At 37.0% G+C, this 19,969-nt stretch overlaps 1 protein-coding gene across 1 annotated transcript; it reads right to left on the bottom strand.

Annotated features, from left to right (window-relative positions):
• Positions 1-7,403: 7,403 nt before the first annotated feature.
• LOC112144356 (interleukin-20 receptor subunit beta) lies at positions 7,404-17,986 on the bottom strand. Its single transcript, XM_036216318.1, has 7 exons — positions 16,654-17,986; positions 13,858-13,984; positions 9,785-9,975; positions 9,552-9,673; positions 9,327-9,474; positions 8,136-8,296; positions 7,404-7,844 (listed from the first exon to the last, which is right to left on the bottom strand). The coding sequence occupies exons 1-7, from the start codon at positions 16,751-16,753 to the stop codon at positions 7,755-7,757; spliced, it is 939 nt and encodes a 312-aa protein (XP_036072211.1). The 5' UTR covers positions 16,754-17,986; the 3' UTR covers positions 7,404-7,754.
• Positions 17,987-19,969: the final 1,983 nt, after the last annotated feature.

Genomic DNA, 19,969 nt, shown 5'->3' with positions numbered 1-19,969 from the left:
TTGAGGTTCTTGAACGCATCTTTCCCATACAAAACATAGACACACCCACTAAAACTAAGGTTGATAAGGGCCAAAAAGTTTGTAAGTTTATTCCGTGTCTAAGTCTTTGAACCTCCCAAACTAAACAACATAAGAAATACTTTAAAATATCCGTTTGATGTTTTCTTAATACAGTTCTGCTGTAATTCTGGTTTTTGGTCTATTTTGTGTTCTTTGCTTACTACATTTTTATTATTTCTATTTTTGCATATTTATTTAAATGCATTAACATAGGGTAGACTATAAAGAAAGTATTAGATTGATTTGAGATCTTGGCTTCCCTGCATATGACAATAAACACTTTGAATATTGAAGTTTGATGTGTCTCTGAAACATCTCACTGACATCTGAACATCCAGGCTTTCAAATTGTGGTTGTAGTTTTCTCATCCAAATTAATCGATAAGGGAATCACATTTATATTCTTCAGTGAAGTTTGTGTTTAAGCAGTGTAGGAGATAGTTTGGTCAATATTTGAAACAATATGACTTTCTCACCAGATGTAGAATATCAAACCAGCCCTTTACCTTTGTTCCTGTGAGAGATGGTTCATTTCTCTTCGATTTGAAACTAACAGTTAAGATATCCTGTGAGGGTGCTCCAGTATTATTGGATCCTTACTCATCATTGGGGAATTTCCTCTACATAAAGAAAGCACTTTGTTCTCTTTGTAAGCAGTCAAACAAATTCCTGGAGATATTTATTTGAAAAAAAAATATTATACAGAGTTCAAAACTTTAAAAGGTTTTTTAGGTTTATTCAGAAAACTCAGTCAGCTGAATTAAAAAAAATGGCAGAAAGTCTGATAAGTACTTCTATCTTCACGTCTTCACACTTTTTGCATGTGTAATTCTGAAAATGACCCTATTATCTACTATTACTCAAATATTCTGCTTTTATGAAGTCTCTGCCAATGAAAAAAATCACCCTGTTTAGTATAACGTTGTGTTTTTATTTTAATTCTTTGTACACAAACATGACATGTCAACTACTTGACCAGTAGAAGAAAGTGTTGGTTAAATCTCTGTTTACAGGTGAGATTTGGGAACAAATCCTGGATGGATTTCAACTTAAGCTACCACCCTTAACCGTAAACAAAGACGCCCCTAAACACAAACTGCTTTGAGGCTGGTTTGCCTTAAACTTCTGCTTTTCTATTCTGTTGACAAGAAGCCATAAAGAATTACTAACTGCAGAGATTAAAGACTCAACAGAGTAACTTTTACTATTCAAAGATAGAGAACCATCTGAAATTGGTAAAAAACAAAACAAAAAAAACAATCACTAAGTCAAAAAAGAAAAACACTCTTGATGGGAATCCATTTTTCTTTTTTTTGTGAGGACATTGTGGAATTAAAAGTTTTCATCAGTCATTTTTAATCATTGAATTTGGATGAAAGACAATTATTTTTTAGAGTGATTTTCAGACTTTCCGGTATGAAGTTCCTTTATCCCCAAAAGCTAATTGTCTCTGTTTAGGTCCACTGTTCTTGTTTAAAGAAAGCTCATCTTAAGAGCATCATCAAGACACAGCAATGCAACAAAATTCTGTTGGAGGTTGGGAGCTATAGTGGCTGCTGCCTTAGAAGAGACAAAATCAAAACAGAATTCTGGGTCCCAGCTTTGTAAATGTATGCAAAATAAAGACTGAAAAGACAAGCATTCCGTCAGAAGATCATTTGCTTTCTTTGGGAAAACATGAATTATATTTGCAACAAAACATTGCAAACTTGAAGAATTCTGAAAACTTTCCACAAAATGTTTAATTTCTGAAAAATGAGGAGCATGTAACACTATCTTGCAGAAACCTTCACCAAGCCCACAAGAACAATATTGGCTCAAGTCTGAGCAGAGCTGCTGTGTGGGAGTGTATGTTTTTAGACAGCTGAAAGTTCAGCTGCACCACTGACCCCACTGGAGTCAAACATGTTCGTTAGTCACATTTGGGATTTTTGCGTGTAAGATTAATTAGCAGGAAATATTCACACCCATCAAGCACATGTTAAGACATTCATCAATGTGTTGAGGACCAAACAATTTAGGTGATTTGAACCTATTTTCAAAACAAGTATAATGTTCAAGCCGAGTTAACCCTTTTAGTTTAGAAGCTCCCACAGACTTTCAAATCAAAGAACTTGATCATGACCATAGACTGTATATGAGAACTGGACTGAGTGAGTATGATGTCACCCATGGAAAATGACTTACTTCCAGCTCCAAGGAAATTAAGTCAATTCAGTCATTGTTTTTTGGCGATATATCTGCCACCATGTTAGAACCAGACAACGTCAGTAAACAGTGATTGGTCCAAGTCAATCTCAGTCGTTTCTATTGTTATTTCTCTCACCAATCAGGAGTGAGCTTGTTGGAAGTCCACACTTCAACAGGGCTTGAGCGAATCTGTCAAACGTTTTAAATATTTGATGGACTACTTTTTGGCTACTTTTATTGAGGTACTTGTTTGGTCAGTTTACATCTATAGAAAAAAATATATATAACGAAAAATTAGGATTAACAACAACATGTTAGAAAAGTATCAGAGCAAGAATGATTATTCTGACAAATATAATGACTAATAGTTGTTTATTCCCAAGTACCCACTGGCTTCTTGGAGTCAAAGAGTACTTCCTATTTGGAACTCCAGGGGGGAGTGGTCACTCCCTCCAGTTCTCATAGCCAAATACAGTCAATGATCCTGACTTGAGTGTCATGAAACGCCCCCTGTTTTTGTGTCTTGTTAGTTCTTCAGGCAGTTGTAACTCTTCCTGGATGTCCTCCCTTCCTGAAGTGTGCCGAGGTTGTCACATCTGTTCCTCATCTCTCACTAGACTCTTATATAAGGTGTGTTCTTTATTAGTCCTGTGTCTGAGTGTCCTCTTACCTTTGTTTGTAATGTGTTCTGTTCTGGACCTAAGTTTTATTAAACCTGAGGATCTCTTGTTGTCCTTCCTGCACATGTGCTCTGTCAGCTATATTGCAGCTATATTGAGGTTGTATTTTCCTCTTATTCTCATACCTATAGTGGAAGCACAAACATGAACCAATGAAAATAAAAGACTAAAGATAAAGTGGAAAAACCTGGGGATAAAACTGCAAAAAGGAGCAGCGAATTTTATTTTTCTGTTTTTGGTTTTGGAGGAAACAGACCAAACTGTGCAGAAACTGGTAACCCTGCAGGCATAAAAGAGAAAACAACCTTAGAGAAAAGCAAGGTGGGAGATAGTTAAATGTTGGCTTATTAAATATATTTTTTCTTTCATTCTTGCCAAAGGAAGTCATGTAGGAATACACTCATTATCTGATGAGAGAGCATATGTAAATGTATACTGTATACTCCATTAATTCTAATAAAATCCATCAATTTTCCTAACTTGTTTAAATATTTTTAGGGTCAATGGCTGCTGGAGCCTATCCTAGCTACTGTTGGGTAAAGGCGGGTACAACCAAGATGATCGGCCATCCATCACAGGACTGTAATAGAACATGTTTTATTTTAATTAAGCTTAAATATTACAGATAGGGGCATGATTGATGAAACATATTAGCTTATATTAGCAAATATTAGCAAAACAGTGAAGCTTTCTTTTATGTTTATCTGAGAAGAATGAGGCTCCACTCAGAGTCCATTGGCTTGAGTTTATGTATATCAGGTGAGGAGTTTCTGTCGGTTCTGGGAGATTCATGCAGTGGGTTGTGTGGATCCGGGTGGCCCGTTCAGGTACCTTTACAACTGTGGATCTCAGCAGAACCTGGAATGAGCCAGGCAATATGGGCTTTGCAACACTTCCTTCTCAGTTCTTTGCTGATCACCCTGTTGCCAGTCTGGAAGTTGCGGAACGATGTTGCTGCAGAGACTTAAGTTGTTGAGAGACTTGAGAGAGATCACTGAACTACTGTCTTTGCAGTAATGTAACACAGCATTATTCCATGGAGAAGTGGAAGGGTGGGGTCCTGAAGAAGGAAGCTTCATTTCAACTTCTAAAAGAGGTGGTGGAGGGCAGTCGACCTCTGATCAGAAGATTTTAGATTCAATTCCCGCGTATGTGTAGAAGTGTCCGTGGGCAAGACCCTGAACCCCACATTGTCACTGGTGATTATAGGTTGGGCTACAATCAGAGTGTGAATGAGACTGTGACTGTACAGTCTTGGGCCTTCGAGGAAGGTTGGAAAAGTGTTATTCAAGTATATTTCATTCTCACTCAGGACCAAAAAGAACTAACAGCAATATTCCTAGACTCAAGGGTGTGATCTATTTAGCCTCGTTTCTACTGAGCAGTATGGTCCTGTCCAATCTGGTGTTTTGAGGGTTTCCATTGTAAAAATGGACCCATAAAACAGAACCGAACCGTACCTCTTGAGGGCTCTCACCGGCGGTAGGTCCATTGAAAAGGGAAATGGAATGGTTGGGGTGGAGCTGCTGCAGCCCCCCATTGATTAACAGAAAGTTATGTCGACATTACAAAGTGCCAATACAGCGCTCATTTAAGCAAACGTTTCCAACGTTTGTAAGCATTCGGGCAGCAGTCCATCATCCAAATATCTTCAGTCCTGAGACACAGTTTTTCATTTGGCATTTATCATTGGTTGTAGTCCTCTTAAAACTTCCTGGAGAGGTTTATTTAAAATTAAGTTACCTTTTCTGGTGGGACACAGGGATGTACATTGGGTGACCCTGATTTATAAGGTTATTTATTGTTGATTCCTTCATATTGGTGTAATTTCTACAATAAACTAAAAAAAAGTTAGAATATTATCATTCTCTGACCATGCTTGCTTCATATGTTTCTCCTGTTAGCACTCCCTATCCCAACGGTATGTTAGTGAAAACCAAAAAAATTTCAAAAAAGAGATTGAGCAATAGAGAAACAACATTGTGTCAGGATCTTCAACAAACATGACATCCCTGTTAAATTCCTCCACCAGCACACCAAGACAGAAGCTTCTCCCCACAAGAACACAAAACTGAGAGAAAAGCAGAGCAACAAGGTCTGAGCTGAACATGGACTGCTCTGATCTGTACTCTGTAGAACTAAACAAGCTCTCCTCCTAAGGATGACAGCACAGAAGAGTCAAAGCATGAGGACAGGGCTTGCAGCTCACCCAAAGGACATAATGAAATCACATTCTGGAAAAGAGCACAGATGGTTTGTAAATGCAGGAGGGAGAGGGTATCCCAAGACATTTAATGTCTCCACTGTACAATCCCCCTTGACATCAATGCCCAGGAGACGAGGAGCATCTGCTCACATATGAGTTAGCCTGTTTGGCAGTGGATCTGTGGAACCCTGTGTGCAGTTTCATGATGAAAATAGATTTAAAAAAAATGAAATAGATTTCAACCTAAATTAAAGAACAAAAAAATTATCTTAGTTCAATGTTTGTGTTTCAAATAAGTATAACTTGTCCTGTTTTTTTTTAACTGTCATTGTCTGACCTACTATTAAATGTACATACATTTTATGTCTATGGTACATGCTCAAGTTACTCTAATTATTTTTCTTTTATTTTAAATGCATTTTCAATGTAATTTTTTTACGTTTTAATTTGTAATGTTTAGAAGTGAATTAGATTTGTAATTTAAATTCTCTTTTTTGTTGAGGAGTGGGTTTGTTGGGTTTTTGAAAATGGTTCCCTCTTTAAAATTAATGAGTTAATGAATAATTTTTTTGACACTCATCCTGTTTAAAATTTTGGGGACAAAATATGTGGTATTACTTGTATTTTATCAAGTAAAGTTCACCTGTGACTATGTACTTTATCAAATATTAACCCCTTAATGCCTTGTGGTACTAATTTGCAAAGTATTATCATCCCCAGGATTCATTTTATTCAGCACCACCTTGAATGAAAAAAAGGGAAAAAATGACATTTTTTTTTAAAATTTATACCTTGGGACATAAAAGTATTTAGTCAGCCTCTAATAGTGCAAGTTCTCCCACTTAAAAATATGAGGGAGGCCTGTAATTTTCATCATAGGTATACCTCAACTATGAGAGACAAATTAGGGAAAAAATCCAGAAAATCACATTGTCTGATTTCTAAAGAATGTATTTGCACACTATAGCAGAACAAAAAGTATTTGGTTAATAACAATTCAAATCCATACTTTTTATATGCTCATTGTTGGCAATAACAGCTGTCAAATGTTTTCGGTAAGTGTTCACAAGGTTTTCTCAAACTGTTGCTGGTATTTTGGTCCATTCCTCCATGCAGATCTCCTCTAGAGCAGTGATATTTTGGGGCTGTAGCTGGACAACACAGACTTTCAACTTCCTCCAAAGATTTTGTATGGGGTTGAAATCTGGAGACTGGCAAGGCCACTGCAGGACCTTGAAATGCTTCATACGAGGCCACTCCTTCGCTATGCGGACAGTGTGTTTGGGATGGTTGTCACGCTGAAAGACCCAGCCACGTTTCATCTTCAATGACTTTGCTGATGGAAGGAGGTTTTCAATTCACTTCAATTGTATTTATATAGCATAATATCACAAATAATATTTGCCTCATTGGGCTTCATGCTGGTAATTTCACAGATACAGAAAATTAGTCATAAAATATGAAAATTAGATCAAAACTAAACAGATTAAATAAAACTGGTTATCCCTGCCCTTAGATCCTCCCTCCCGGTAAGGAAAAACTCCTAAAAAAAACTCAACATCTGACGATACATGGACCCACTTATTCTTTCCTTTACACTGATCAGTCATCCTGGTCACTTTGCTGAAAAACAGCCCCAAAGCATGATACTTCCATCCCCATGCTTAACAATGGGTATGGTGTACTTTGAATGCAACTCAGCATTCTTTCTCCTCTGAAGACGACCAAAGTTTCTGGTGTCCTCAGACAGCTCTTTGGTCTTGGCTATAGTGGAGTTTGGAGTGTGACTGTTTGAGGTCGTGGACAGGTGTATTTTATTTAGTTAATGAGTTCAAACAGATGCCATTAATACAGGTAACGAGGAGGACAGAGGATCCTCTTACAGAAGAATTTACAGGTCTGTGAGAGACAGAAATCTTTCTTGTTTGTGGGGGACCAAATACGCATTTTACACCATAATTTACAAATAGATTATTTAAAAATCAGACAATTTGTGATTTTCTGGATTTATTTCTCTCATTTGTCTCTCACGGTTGAAGTATGCCTATGATGAAAATTACAGTCTCTCTCATCTTTTTAAGTGGGAGAATTTGCACAATTGATGGCTGACTAAATACGTTTTTGCCCCACTGTATATATCCTATTTGAACTCAAAGTGACATCAGTGTAAGAAAAATATCTGAAATGTTTTCTGTGGTCAAATTGGTTTGTGGCATTTTCTTACTTATTTTTTTACTCATGAATTTCATATTTGAGGTCTTTTATTTATTTGCTATTAATAAATGTGTTTTTTTTCTTTAATTTAACCAAGTATTTTATTAAATTAAACCAGTTTTTTTTTATTTTAACTTACAAAAATCATCACTACTGTAGAAACAACACACACACTGAGGCTTGAGGAACTCCACACTCAACTTTCAGAAACAAAGTTTTGCTTTAATTAAAGCAATGCAATAAAACACAAAGCTCCTTTTGTATTCTCGGCTCACAGAGCTGATAATATGAGCTTGCTAGGAAAGGTTATATTGTTGAATGTCTGTACAAAGTCACAGGTCAGGAGGGTATCATACGAAAGTCCGTATCTTTCCTCAGATTTGCAGCATATCTTGGTTCTTCTGCTCACACAGAGTCAGAATTTAGCACCTGAGGCTTCAGCTCACAGAACTCCTCATACTGAGTTGGTTCCAGCATCGGGATGACCGGGAAATCCTGTAGACAAACAGGAATCTGTATCAATAGTGAGTCGGGGAATGTTTTTAAATCCTCTGTCAATCTCAAGTTCGTTTAAGAGAAACTTTCTTTTAGTGACATAAAAATTGTAACCAAGCATATCAAAACACATTTTCAACATCTTAAAATATCTGAATACTTCCTTCACATTCAAGAAAATCAATGGTATTGTGTCAACAGCAGAGGGAGCTAAAGATCAGCTGCTTTATCTCAACAACACTCGGGTTTTCTGATGTTTCTTCATGAGTGCAGGTTAGGACGATCACTGACCAGGCCGATCGCCTGAGGCTGCTCCTCTTTCTTGAAGAAGTTTTTGCACGAGCCCAGACGACAGTGGACGACAGACCAGAACACTGCAAACAGCAGCCCCAACATGACGATGACGGTCACAGTCACGGTGGTGGGAGTCCTCCAAGCTGCAGCCTCTGGACCTGCAGGAGGGGGGCAGAGATGTCTGTTCATCATCTCTACAGCATGCTAATCTTTGTGAAGAAGTTGCACACGTTCACAAAGTGAAAACACTGATGGGTTGATTTTGGCCTCAACCAGTTTATGAATTACAAGTTGTTGTGTGATCCAGAGCAAAAGAATATGGCCCTTTTATCCAGAACCTGTTGGAGAAATTTTGGCTTGACAGGTTCAAATTTAATAGATTAAAGACAGCAGCTTTCTGCTGAAATCAAAATAATGCAGGGATTACAAAGATAACTGAGATCTGCAGAGATTTGTGGCAGCATGAAATATAAAGCTTTAGAAATATGTTCAAATGTATAAATATGTTCAAACATTTGAAATAAAAAACAAACTGTTTCGGTGCAGGGAATCAGATTATGGAATAATCTTGAAATCTAAATAAAAGACTGCAATTTAATTATTACATTTAAAAAACTGAAAAAAGAAATGCTTACAGAATATGAGTCATAAGGCCGTTGGGAATGGGTTATATTAAAAAAATGAGATATTTGGTGTTTTCTTGTTGTTTTTGCTCTTTTTTTTGCTTTTATTTGTCTGCTTTTGTTACTTTTTCCAGCCAGTTGATAATTTTTTTGTTATAATACAAAGAGATACATTTGGTTAAAATAGCCTGGTTGCTTTAGTTAATTTTTTTAGCTTTATTTTTTATTATTTTTTTACTTAACCTTTATTTATCCAGACCTTACAGATTAAGAACAACATTTTTATTTACAACCGTGGCCTGGCAAAAGGGAAGAACTTTTGAAAAAGAAAAAAAGAAAAAGGTTACAAGAAATAAAATTGAATAGAATCAGAAAAGAATCAGAAATAAACTTATTCTAATGGGGTAGAGACAGTAAGTTTTCTTCTTTCTGTCTCCTTTCATTTCACCAACGACAAGAGTATTATGAATTTTTTTGTTGTGTTCTTTGAAAATGAAATAAACTAAACTAAACTAAAGAGGGAAAACTAACCCTCCAGAAGAGACATGTGTTTGTGTTTTTATACCTGTGACTAACACACAGTGGGGACGGGTGCTGTTGCTGCGACCCCCTGAGTGCAGCATGAGCTGAGAGGTGACGCAGTACACCGTCCCCTCCTGCAGGGCTTCGATGAGCAGCGTCGGCTGCTCTGCTGTCACTGAGTACACCGATTTCTGGAAAAATAAAGGATGAATCCAATCAGTTAATAAAGAACAGACAAACAATGAAAAAAGGAAGAAGTGGGGCTGACCTGCTGCTCATCTTTCTTCCACACCGTCACGCTGACGGCAGCAGAAAGAGGAAATTCTTTCATCAACACTTGCAGAGTATCACCGGCTGTTTTCACCGTCATTTCAGGCACAGTTAGCTGAGCTGCAAGAAAAATTCTCACTTCAAACATCTTTTTTTTTTAGCTTCATGAGCTAAAGTTCAAGTTTCTGCAGACTGAACATTTTTATGGCGATGAAAATGTGGGGTTCTCACTGTTTCTTCTGTTGAACGGGGAGTCGAGTTTTTTCCAGTCTGAGATCTCCGAGCCACACTGAGCCCGGACCCGCATGTCGTAGTCGGAGTCGGATCCCATCTCAAAGGTCAGGTCACAGTGGGCAGAAGGGATCTGCTGACAGTCGAAGGCGTCCATCCAGCTGTCGTTCTTCACCAGCAGCTCAAACTCTCTGAAACAAAGGAGCTCCGCTCAGATCTGGGATGTTTTTGACCCTTCTGATCGCCAACACTTCAACCAAACACTGAAGTCAAGAGTTTAACACACAGCTCACCAGTTCAAACATAAAGAAAACATAAAACCGGCCGCTTAATTATCTTGTCAAACAAACATGTGGCACCTACTTTTAATTAATGGATACTTCTTTACTTGTTTTTGTCCAGGAATGACACAGAGCCCAAACTCCTGCGGTCTACTTGATTACAATTGTGTCAAACCGGTTCTGTTTATCTCTGCTTTGAGAAAATTCTGTCTTTATTAAGTGAGAGAAGGAGTGGAATGTGGTTTTGTGCATTCCTGCCCTCCTCGCTCTTCCTCGCTTGGGGGTTAACGTCATTCATTGGAGCTTGTTTTTTTCTTTTGGCCTAAATGTATCCCAGCTCAGTGTCATGAACGTTTGAGAAATGTTCTGAAATGTTTGAGCCCAGTTGTTGTTGTAACAACATCAGCAACCTTGTTTCTTTTGCTTGGTCCTTTAGAAACCATCGTCTGTCTGTGAGGTTGCCTCTGTTAAATCTAAAACTTCTACCTGTAATAATCCCTCCCTGGATGAATCAACATATCATAGATAGCAGGAGAATGTGTTGCAAGTTTGGGAAACACTAATGTTAGAAGCGCACAGACTCCACTTAAGAGAGTTGATTTCATCACTTAATGAAATGACTATGTAAGCTAGATTGGTTTATTTTTCCAATCTCGTGAACACAAACCAAAAAAACTCCTAAAATCTTGTTTGAAACTATCCATACCATTGTTTCACATTTAGTTCCCCCAGTGTCTGTCTATACAAATATGACTGCAACCAAATTTAATATTTTTGTTGGAAAAGCTTCATGATATCAGGGTTAGTAGAACATAATTTTCAATGTGCTTCCTCTTCTTTTTTATGGTCCTCCTTTTCACTTGTGACTCCTAAGGATGTTAAGGTTCTTCTAGGAACAGTAAAGCCCTCTTTCTACCCTCGTGATGTGGTACCCACTGTTTTTAAAGGTATTTGATGTACTTGGTCCACTGGTTGTCAGACTAATAAATATTTCGTTATCAACTGGTGTAGTGTCCAACTCTCTTAAACAGGCAACGTTAAATCCAATAATGTGGAAGCCAAATTTGGAGCCAAGTAATTACTGGCAATATCAAAATTACCTTTTTTAGCAAAGATTATGGAAAAAGTTGTTGCAAGACAGTAGACACTTTTTTTGATTTAATATGGCGTTTTAGATCAATTTCAATCTGGGTTGTTATTAGTATTATTATTATTATTATAATTATGAACCTTGTTTTAACCAGCGTGGGTCCCATCGAGATTTAAAATCTCTTTTTCACGGGAGCCATTGGCAAGAATCAATACAACAATTAAATGCAACAAAAGTTAAACATATACAACACATTTACAATGCTGATTAAAATTTCCTATAAATATATTAGTTAAAACACGTACAATTTAAAGTAGTCTCATGTGCTTGTAATCTAGATTTAAAAGCATTCATGGAGATAAGTTGTCTTAGTTGCAGGCTAGGCTACACACTCAGGTCAATACAATATTTTGGTTTTTTATTAGATCTGTCCTCTAATTTGATCACAAGACCTTATTATGTCTACAACAAAATGAATTAGGAATTTCTGGGATTGTTCTTTCATGGTTTTCCTCTGACCTCTCCAACAGAACAATTGTCAGGTGTGTGAATAATCTAAGGTCAAGTTGCCCCCCTGTTGCATGGTGTCCCTCAGGGCTCAGATTTTGGTGAATTTCTTTGGTATATAAATCCTTTTGGAAAATATTACAAATAGTTTTAAAAATATTTCTTAATGTTATATGCTGATGAGCTACAATTGTACTGCTCTTTTGGTGATTCCGAAATATGACTTTGCCTCTCGTGGATTAAAAACTTGCTAACACTTCTTTTACTTCAATTAGATGAAAATAAAACAGAAACCCTGATTATTGCCCCTTAACATCTGGTGACCTGACCTCCATTAAACATCACTTAGGCTCTCTGGGCTCCTCCTGCAAACCAAAATATGCCCTTTAGCAATCATTCAAAACATTTGGTCAAAAACTGCTTTTATTTTACTTCATTTTAGCTGTTTCCGATTTCTCAACTAACAGGTTGAAAAAAAGGCTTATTTTAATCTACTTTCACTATTTTTGTTCCCACGCACTGAACACCAGTGCCCTGGGGAGCTCCTGTCTAAAACAGTAACTGAAAGCAGGTGAAAGCATACTGGTTTCAGTATTTGACAAGTCTCAAGAGGTATTTCTCTTGAATTGGGAACAAAAATTTATTTCATTTCAATGTTTATTATGCTTACATAAATACTGGACATAAAAGATTATGATAACACATGGGGTTGTCTTTTTTCTGCTTAAAGATACTTAGAAATAGTGTTTGTTCAATGCAGATTACATGGACTAAGGAAATTCTGGAAATGTGTATTAAAATACAAATAATAATAATGGTATGTATGATCTCTAAAGGGAAAAAATTCTAAGTGCAGCCAAAATCTGCAAAATATGGCAGACAATGTATTTTTTTTTCTGCTAGCACTGTAATTTCCATTGGAGCCAGGTTGATTCACCAGGTGATCACAAAGAGGAATATTGAAACAGTTAATTAAGTCCTCATATCAATGTAAAATGCTTACATTTTACAGCAAAAAAAATAACATTACAGTTCACTTTGAAAAACCATTGAATTTGATAATTACCGGCAGTAAGTTATCTGTATCTGGTCTAAGGTGAGACTTTGGTGCAACTTAAATTAAGAAGATCTACCTCACTTACAGGTACAGGTTGTTATGTAACTCTACATGCCATCATCAATTAGAATTTCACCTCGAACCATAAGCTAAATCATCCACCTTTCTTTTCAGCCAATCATATTTGACCATCACAATCATATTTCTGCCTTTAAATTCTCTGCGTTCAATATTAGTATAATTATAGACAAAGTAAAAAAAAAAAAATCATAAATACAAGCTATTTTAAAGATTATTAACAGCAGGAGTTGGAGTTGTTTGTTTAGGTGGAACTGGTGCACATGACCTTAAATCCAACCTTTTGATGTTTATTTTAATTTTAATTTTTATCTGCATTCCACAAAAATCATTGTTTCTCTCTTACTATAATAAAAAATCTCTGCAGCCTTTTTTTAAATTACATTTAGGTCTTATTTTTTTCTTATCATTTTCATCAAACCGCACAGGTAATATGTATAAATACCACAGAAACAAAAGCAGAAGCAGCTGTCTGTGTGATTTATGATTCCGAGTGATTGATTGATTTTATCACCGTCTGCATGCAAAGGCATTTAGAAGAGGAGCAGCTTGGCAGGTTAGGCGGCTTGCTCAAAGGCACTCCAAGCAAGCCAAGCTTGTGAAGCAGCCCGGTATGTCAACGACTGATAAACAAACCTGAGTGCAGAGGCATTCGGTATGCATTATGAAATATGGAATAGTTTGACATTAGCTCAAACGGATGGAAACTCCCTCTGGGTATAGGTGTCATCGTGTGGATTTAGTGATTGCAGAACTTCCTTGTTCTCCTTTTAGAAAGATGTTAGAAACCGACACCTGCTGCTGACTCACTTTTGTTACAGTGAGTCATCACTTAAAAACTTTAAACATCAAGTATTTACTTAAACCTTTTTTTGTTTGTTTGTTTTTTAAAGATTTGGTATTTCAATCTGAACACACAACATCACACTATTTGAACCCTCTAAGCACATTTATGGCCAAAAAGTTAATTTCAAAACTGACTTCACTTTGGATCCAAACAGCAGCAGAACATCAACTCCTTCTCTAGCAGACCGGCTGCTGAAACACAGTCGATACTCACCCCTGATACTGCACGGAGAACAGGACTGTGGTGTTGCACGCCGTCCGTGGGGGGCGCCACCTCAGGATGTGCTTCATGTTGACAGAGTCCACGAAGACCCTGCTGGGGGCGGGCAGCGTCCAAATATCTGCAGGTATACATGTGAAAGGATTCATTATTCGAGTATGCAGCACCACTTTCTGATACTTTCTGTCACCACAAACTTTTTTGTAAAAGAGAAATACAAGAGTTTAAGTTTTAGAGATTCAGAATTCCCATAAAAAAGACTCAAAGTGTAAAACATATTAAGATTCATTTACGTTCAATTCTCAACAATGTTGAGAACAAAGCAGCTCTCTGCATCAGTCAGTCTAAGGAATATCATTGAAAAGCTTCGTTTTTGGATAAAGTTCATAGCTGAGAGCTCTCTTATTTTTATTTTTGCATTTATTGCTTCTCTCCAGACTGTTTTAATTGTCGTTTTTCTCATTGGGGGAGAGTCATCACACTCCAGTGTTGCCAAATATATGCTCAGAATGTACTTCAGTGCATTCTTCTGAGCGACCTCTTGGTTCTCGGTTATGCAACATGCCATTTTTAATTAACTATCTTTATAGTACAAACATAGCCGTTTGATTTGGTCTGTAATTTTGTTGATTATTAAAAAAGTGTTTACATTGTTTAAGGTGATTTGTAACATGTCTGCATACCTGTTTGGTTTTCTGGTCACATCCACTCAAGTACTGGGCTTTCACAACCAGTCTGACAAGTGTCACGGTTTGTTTGCTTTGAACAAAAATGTTAAATATATTCGGGTTAAGAAACCTCATGTCTCATTGTGTGAATCTATTTTTAGAATCTAAGCAACTTTGGTATAACAGAAAGAAAGAGATAATGCGTAAACCGCCAAACTTTTTTTTGTTGAAAGATTTTAATCCGTAATGTTTGTTCATCGGGATCTCTTGTGATTGTTAGCGGTTGACAAATGAGCTCTGAAAGTCCACCATGACTGTAATGCATGGACTGTACCTTAGAACTGGACCAAGTGAGTGTGACATCACCTCTATGACTTACATTTGGTTCCCCAGCCTGTAATTCATTTGCCATTTTTGGGGAATTTAGACGTCGCCATGATGGAACCAGAGTTCGTCAGTGGGCAGAACATGTTTAGAGTCGATCTGACTCAACCTCTCTGTGTCGACTGCTCGTTGGTAAGGAGTTAGCTTAAGCTAGCTTGTTGGAAGGCCACACCCCTACCACTTAGAAGTGGGCTCATTATTGGTTACTCAAAATCTGTCTGCAGAACATTATGAGCAGTTGACATGGGGTCAGCAGGCACCACATCCTTTTATTAAGGCATTTGTTTGGTCAGTTTATGATTTAAATAATTAACACAACAGACAAAAATATGATAAGAACACGTTTAAAGAGGTAGCAGAGCAAGACGACTGAGTAATAGCTGTTTGTTTCTCAATAGAAGTCTGCGATTTTGGGTTCTATGAGCCAGCGGGCACTTCCTGTTTGGAACACAATGATGTAGGGGTCACTCAGTCCAGTTCTTATATACGGTCAATGCTGTAACACAAATAAAACTCCAAATGTTTTTAACTCGAAGAGGAAACATGAAAACACATTTTCTTTTTACAGCTTTAGCCAGGTATGATAAAGTTGGTTAACTTTGAATATGACAACCAAAATCTGATACTTAATGACTTTAAAACACTTTCCCAACTAGTCTGTTAGTGAAGGTTCTCATTTATTCTGGTATTTTTGTATATCATAGTGAGTATTTATTAGGGAGTCTTGAAGTCCTTAAGTGGTTTCATGAAGCCACTTGATGAGTGGTGAAACATTACAAGGAAGGAGATTTTAAGTCAAGATGCCATGAACCAGCTTTAAGACATTATGATGCACAAAACACAAACTTATCCCAGAGTCTTCATATGATCTTGTTCATCCTCTCCGGAACACAAGAACTCTACATACTCATCAGGGTTCAACCACAGAAAACTTATTGATGTTTTGTTTTCCCATGTGGTGCAATGAAAATTAACACCTTAATGCCTTTTGATGTATATTTACACCAAAAAATGTGAATTTAGCATCTCTTTGAGAGAAAAAAACATAAAGGATTTTTTGTGGCTGTAAATAAATTGAACTATGAAAAAATACCTGAATGTAATCATGTATATGTATATAAAACAATCAGTTGTGTTTTCTGCTTTAAAGTAGATGCTAAATTTAAGTTACATTTGGAGCAGAAAAGGTTTAATGCAACTTTGCATCAATGGGCATCGAGGGTTAAAGGGAATTACAACGCATGGAGGGGCTTTGATCGAGTAGTTTTTCCAACTCTCCCCATTTTTCTGTAGATTAAGAGGATCTTGTCTGATTTTGATTGAACCGAATTATGGGGACTTTTTCTGCACCAAGGCATACGTGGGGGCTCTTGGATAGTTTGGTTTAAAGTGAAAACATTATTTTCAATGCAGCTTTCAACAGAAACTGTTCACAGAACAGTCCTCTATTGTCTAACACTTGTCTTTTACTATAGTAATTTTATTATCTTGTGTTATCTAATATTCAAGCACTTGTTTGTTGTTTTTAGTTTAACATTTTCTTTAGTTTCTCTTTTCTTCAACACTTCGTGGCCTGTGTGAGTTTCCTTTGACACTAATTTAAAAACGTTGCTGTCTGAACTGTAGTGAACATGTCGAGTCTGAAACATGTTCTCCTAATGCTAACAAAGATGGTTACAGCTCAGCAGCATCTCATGAACTCTCTGGGTGTGATAACCAGGTTTAAACAGTTTCTCACCGTCTGGACAGCTCACCAGGATCACCACCATCACAGCACATGTGAGTATCATCCCTCCGCTGTCCGTCCCAAACACCAGAAGAAAAAAGGAGTCTTTCATGTTCTGAATCCACAAATGCTTCAAGAAGTCATCCTGTCCCGGAGAGCATCTTTTTGGATTTGCTGCTCAGGGAAAAATCAACCAAAATCCAGCATGAAGAAGATGAGAACCTCACTGTGGAGGCACAGTTGTCAGGTGGTAGTCATCATAGTCCAGAGATGTTACAGTTAGCCTGCAAGTTTGTTCAGAATATGACACTCTTAATCCAGCAGTGATCCTGTGTCTGTGAAGACGTGAGAGCTGTAAACATTCTGTTCTAAGGCTGCAGTGAAAATGTGGTGGATCCAGATGCTGACGCCGAGCTCAGGGGTGCAGATCCGGTCTAACCAGTTTTCTGCAGTCCAAGATAACAGCATGTGGAACAGCTTGAACTCCTGAAGAACCTGAGGAGCTCTAAGGCTCATAGAAGTGCACTGACTTAAGGCCAGACCAGGGCCAAACCAGATCCACATGACATAAGGTCACATCTATACAGAGGCTTCATGGAGCACAAAAAAATCAGGGCTGTAAATTCAGAGAATTTGCAGAAGGAGCACAAAGAAACAAGAACAAGGGACCACAAGAACCTGGAGGAGTGACATCCATGCTGTCATCCACCTGTGACCTCCACGGACCACCGTAGAGAGATGGTTGTGTGGTCACCCGAAAACGCCGGGACAAACAGTGGTAAGTAATCCTGATGAGTAAAATAAAGCTTAAAAAGGAAAAAAAATAACATATTTATCTGAATTAAAAAATAAAATCAGAAAAGTTTGAAAAAAACATCCTTATTTCCAAATGAGTCATTTTAAAACATTACATTTATGTAAACATGCAATTCCAAAAATTTTCCATCATAAACTAATTGCATGAAAAAAACTTTGTCATGGTGAAGAGAGTAAACAACCAAATGAACCAATCACAAGGAGTGGGTGGAGCTTATGAAGCAAAGTAGTTTTCACTGTCAGTCATGGAGGATTAGATCGGATGTCTTGATATGAACAGATCAAACCAGAAAAACAGCAGAAAAACGGAAACTATTTTGTTTAGATTTTCTTTTTTATCTATGTTTATTTGTAATGTAGTTTTGATTAAAAAATAACAATTTTCAAGTAAAATAAAACATTTCAAACAAACTGAAAATTTGAAACTATTAAGTTTGAGTTTTAAGTGAAAATTAGTTTGATTTTTAGATGTAAATCAATGCAAAATTTCTGCTATTTTAATTATTTTTTTATTATTTGTTAAGGTTTCTAAAGTTGATGCTTTGATGCAGTAAATTCACTTTAAGAGGTATTTCTGTCCACATAAGCAGCTCCTGACCTAAATATTCCTATCTGGTCTGTACAGATTTAATCTTTATAGAGACTTTAAAGAGACACTCCCTCTTCACCATTACGATCTGTTCACTGGTTGTCTGCAGCCTCATGATGGCATTCCAACAAGTGAGTCACCTTTGACTCACTTCTCATCCTGGTCCGTCCTGGGTGGCTCACATGTCACAAACTGACTTTAGTTTAAGCTGTGGTGAAATGAGCAAAAGTAGATTTAGTTTTTCTGTCACCTGATTAAACGTTTTAAGTCAAAGAGAGACTTGGTCAGGTCATAGAATTAGCAAAATAAATGTTATAAATAAAAACAAATATTTCTGGTATTCATAGTAAAGATCTAGGCCAGGGGTGTCCCATATGTTTTCCAACCAACCTTCCATTGAAGCTTCTTAATGGCCAAACACACCTGATCCAGGTAATCAGCAGCAGATAAGGTTGGTTTCTGGAAAACCAGCAGGAGACCGGCCCTCGAGGACCGACTTTGGACAACCATGCTCTAAGCAAAAAAAGGGTTAACACTTACTATCTGACAGACTGTTATCTCAGGTAAAAATCTTTATATTCTTTTATATGTGATTCAGATTCACTGCTTAGAAAAAAGCCAGAATGTTCTGCAATTTTCTGTGGTGCCGTGCTTCACTTTCTTTCTGTTTCCTGACGAGCTGCTTCAGCACAGCGAGAAAAGTCTCATACTTTGAACTTTGATCATTAACTGTCACCTACCATAAAGCAATAAAACACACAATCACCCACACTACTAACCAGCCAGCTGCTGCTTTTTGTTTCAGTCATCACGAAACTGGCAAACAAACTCTGGTCATCGTTTCTGCTCCACTTGTTTCCCTCATGGAGTCAACCTCAACTCACTGCAAAAACTAAATATTACCAAAACAGGTGCTGTTACAGTCAAATGAAGGTATTTGTTTTTAATTTAAGAAACAGAGATGGTGAGATAAAAAACTTCAATTCAAGCAATTTTTTAAATGTGATTTTGTTTTTCTAGCTTTAAATCCAGATTTATCTTGTTTCTTTAGTCAGGATCAGATAGGAATTAAACTGTTTCCTCATTTCCTAATCAATCAGTTCTTTATTAATGTATCACTTTTCACTCTTTAATTAATATTCAGATTAGTGTGAGAGAAATTAACCAAAAATGTCTTTAGAAAAAAATCAATCCTCCCAATGCCTCAAAAACTAAAATCTCAACATTTAGAAACTTCAAATCTAAAAGTCATGTGATCACCCAAAACAGGAACTAAGAGCCTCCCAGATAGAAACAAAGATTTACCCTGTAAACCGTTGTGACTCAACAAACTTTAGCCCAATTCAAAGATTCATAACTGTTTAAATACAAACATTTTCCTGAAAAAAATGAGTTAAATACCATTTTTGACTCTCAGATACCATGAGTTTGATCAGAGGTGGGTAAACTTTTTGACTTGTGGATCAGAAAGGGCTCTAAAATTTGAGAGAAGGGCCGGACCAGGACCAGATGTGTGGGATCATAAGAGAATAATAAAAAAAAAACATCAAATCTGGATGAAAACATGTCTCAATGTGAAGAAAAACTAATATACAACATTGTGAAGTGTTTATTTCAAAACTGTGACTTTAGTTCTCATCTTAGTGCCAATTGCAACAATGGTTTGATGTTCTTCAAGGAAAACTGTAAAGAAATGCTGCGTTCATGTGTCGTTGGAATGATCAGAAAAAAGACTATCTGAAACAGAAAACACTTGTGAACGTCAAAAAAATGAAAAATTTTCCACAAAAATGCAGAATAACATCCTGGCTTCACCTAAACAACGGCCAATGTATTTATAGTGTGCCATGTATGGAGAAACACCACAATTAAAGGAAAAATAATGAGATAAAGGACTATCATCGTAATTTATCCCCATTTGCC

Source organism: Oryzias melastigma, linkage group LG17 (assembly GCF_002922805.2).
Source record: "Oryzias melastigma strain HK-1 linkage group LG17, ASM292280v2, whole genome shotgun sequence".
NCBI lineage: Eukaryota > Metazoa > Chordata > Actinopteri > Beloniformes > Adrianichthyidae > Oryzias > Oryzias melastigma.
Note: the sequence above shows the minus strand (reverse complement) of the source record. Positions and strands in the feature narration are given on the sequence as shown.

Coding starts and splice junctions, on each gene's coding strand:
- LOC112144356 (XM_036216318.1), bottom strand. CDS start 16,753: ATGAAAGACTCCTTTTTTCTTCTGGTGTTTGGGACGGACAGCGGAGGG. Junction 9,976..13,857: donor TTCTCCGTGCAGTATCAGGG/GTGAGTATCGAC, acceptor CCTTTGTTTCAG/AGAGTTTGAGCTGCTGGTGA. Junction 8,297..9,326: donor CCACTGTGTGTTAGTCACAG/GTATAAAAACAC, acceptor CCCCTCCTGCAG/GTCCAGAGGCTGCAGCTTGG.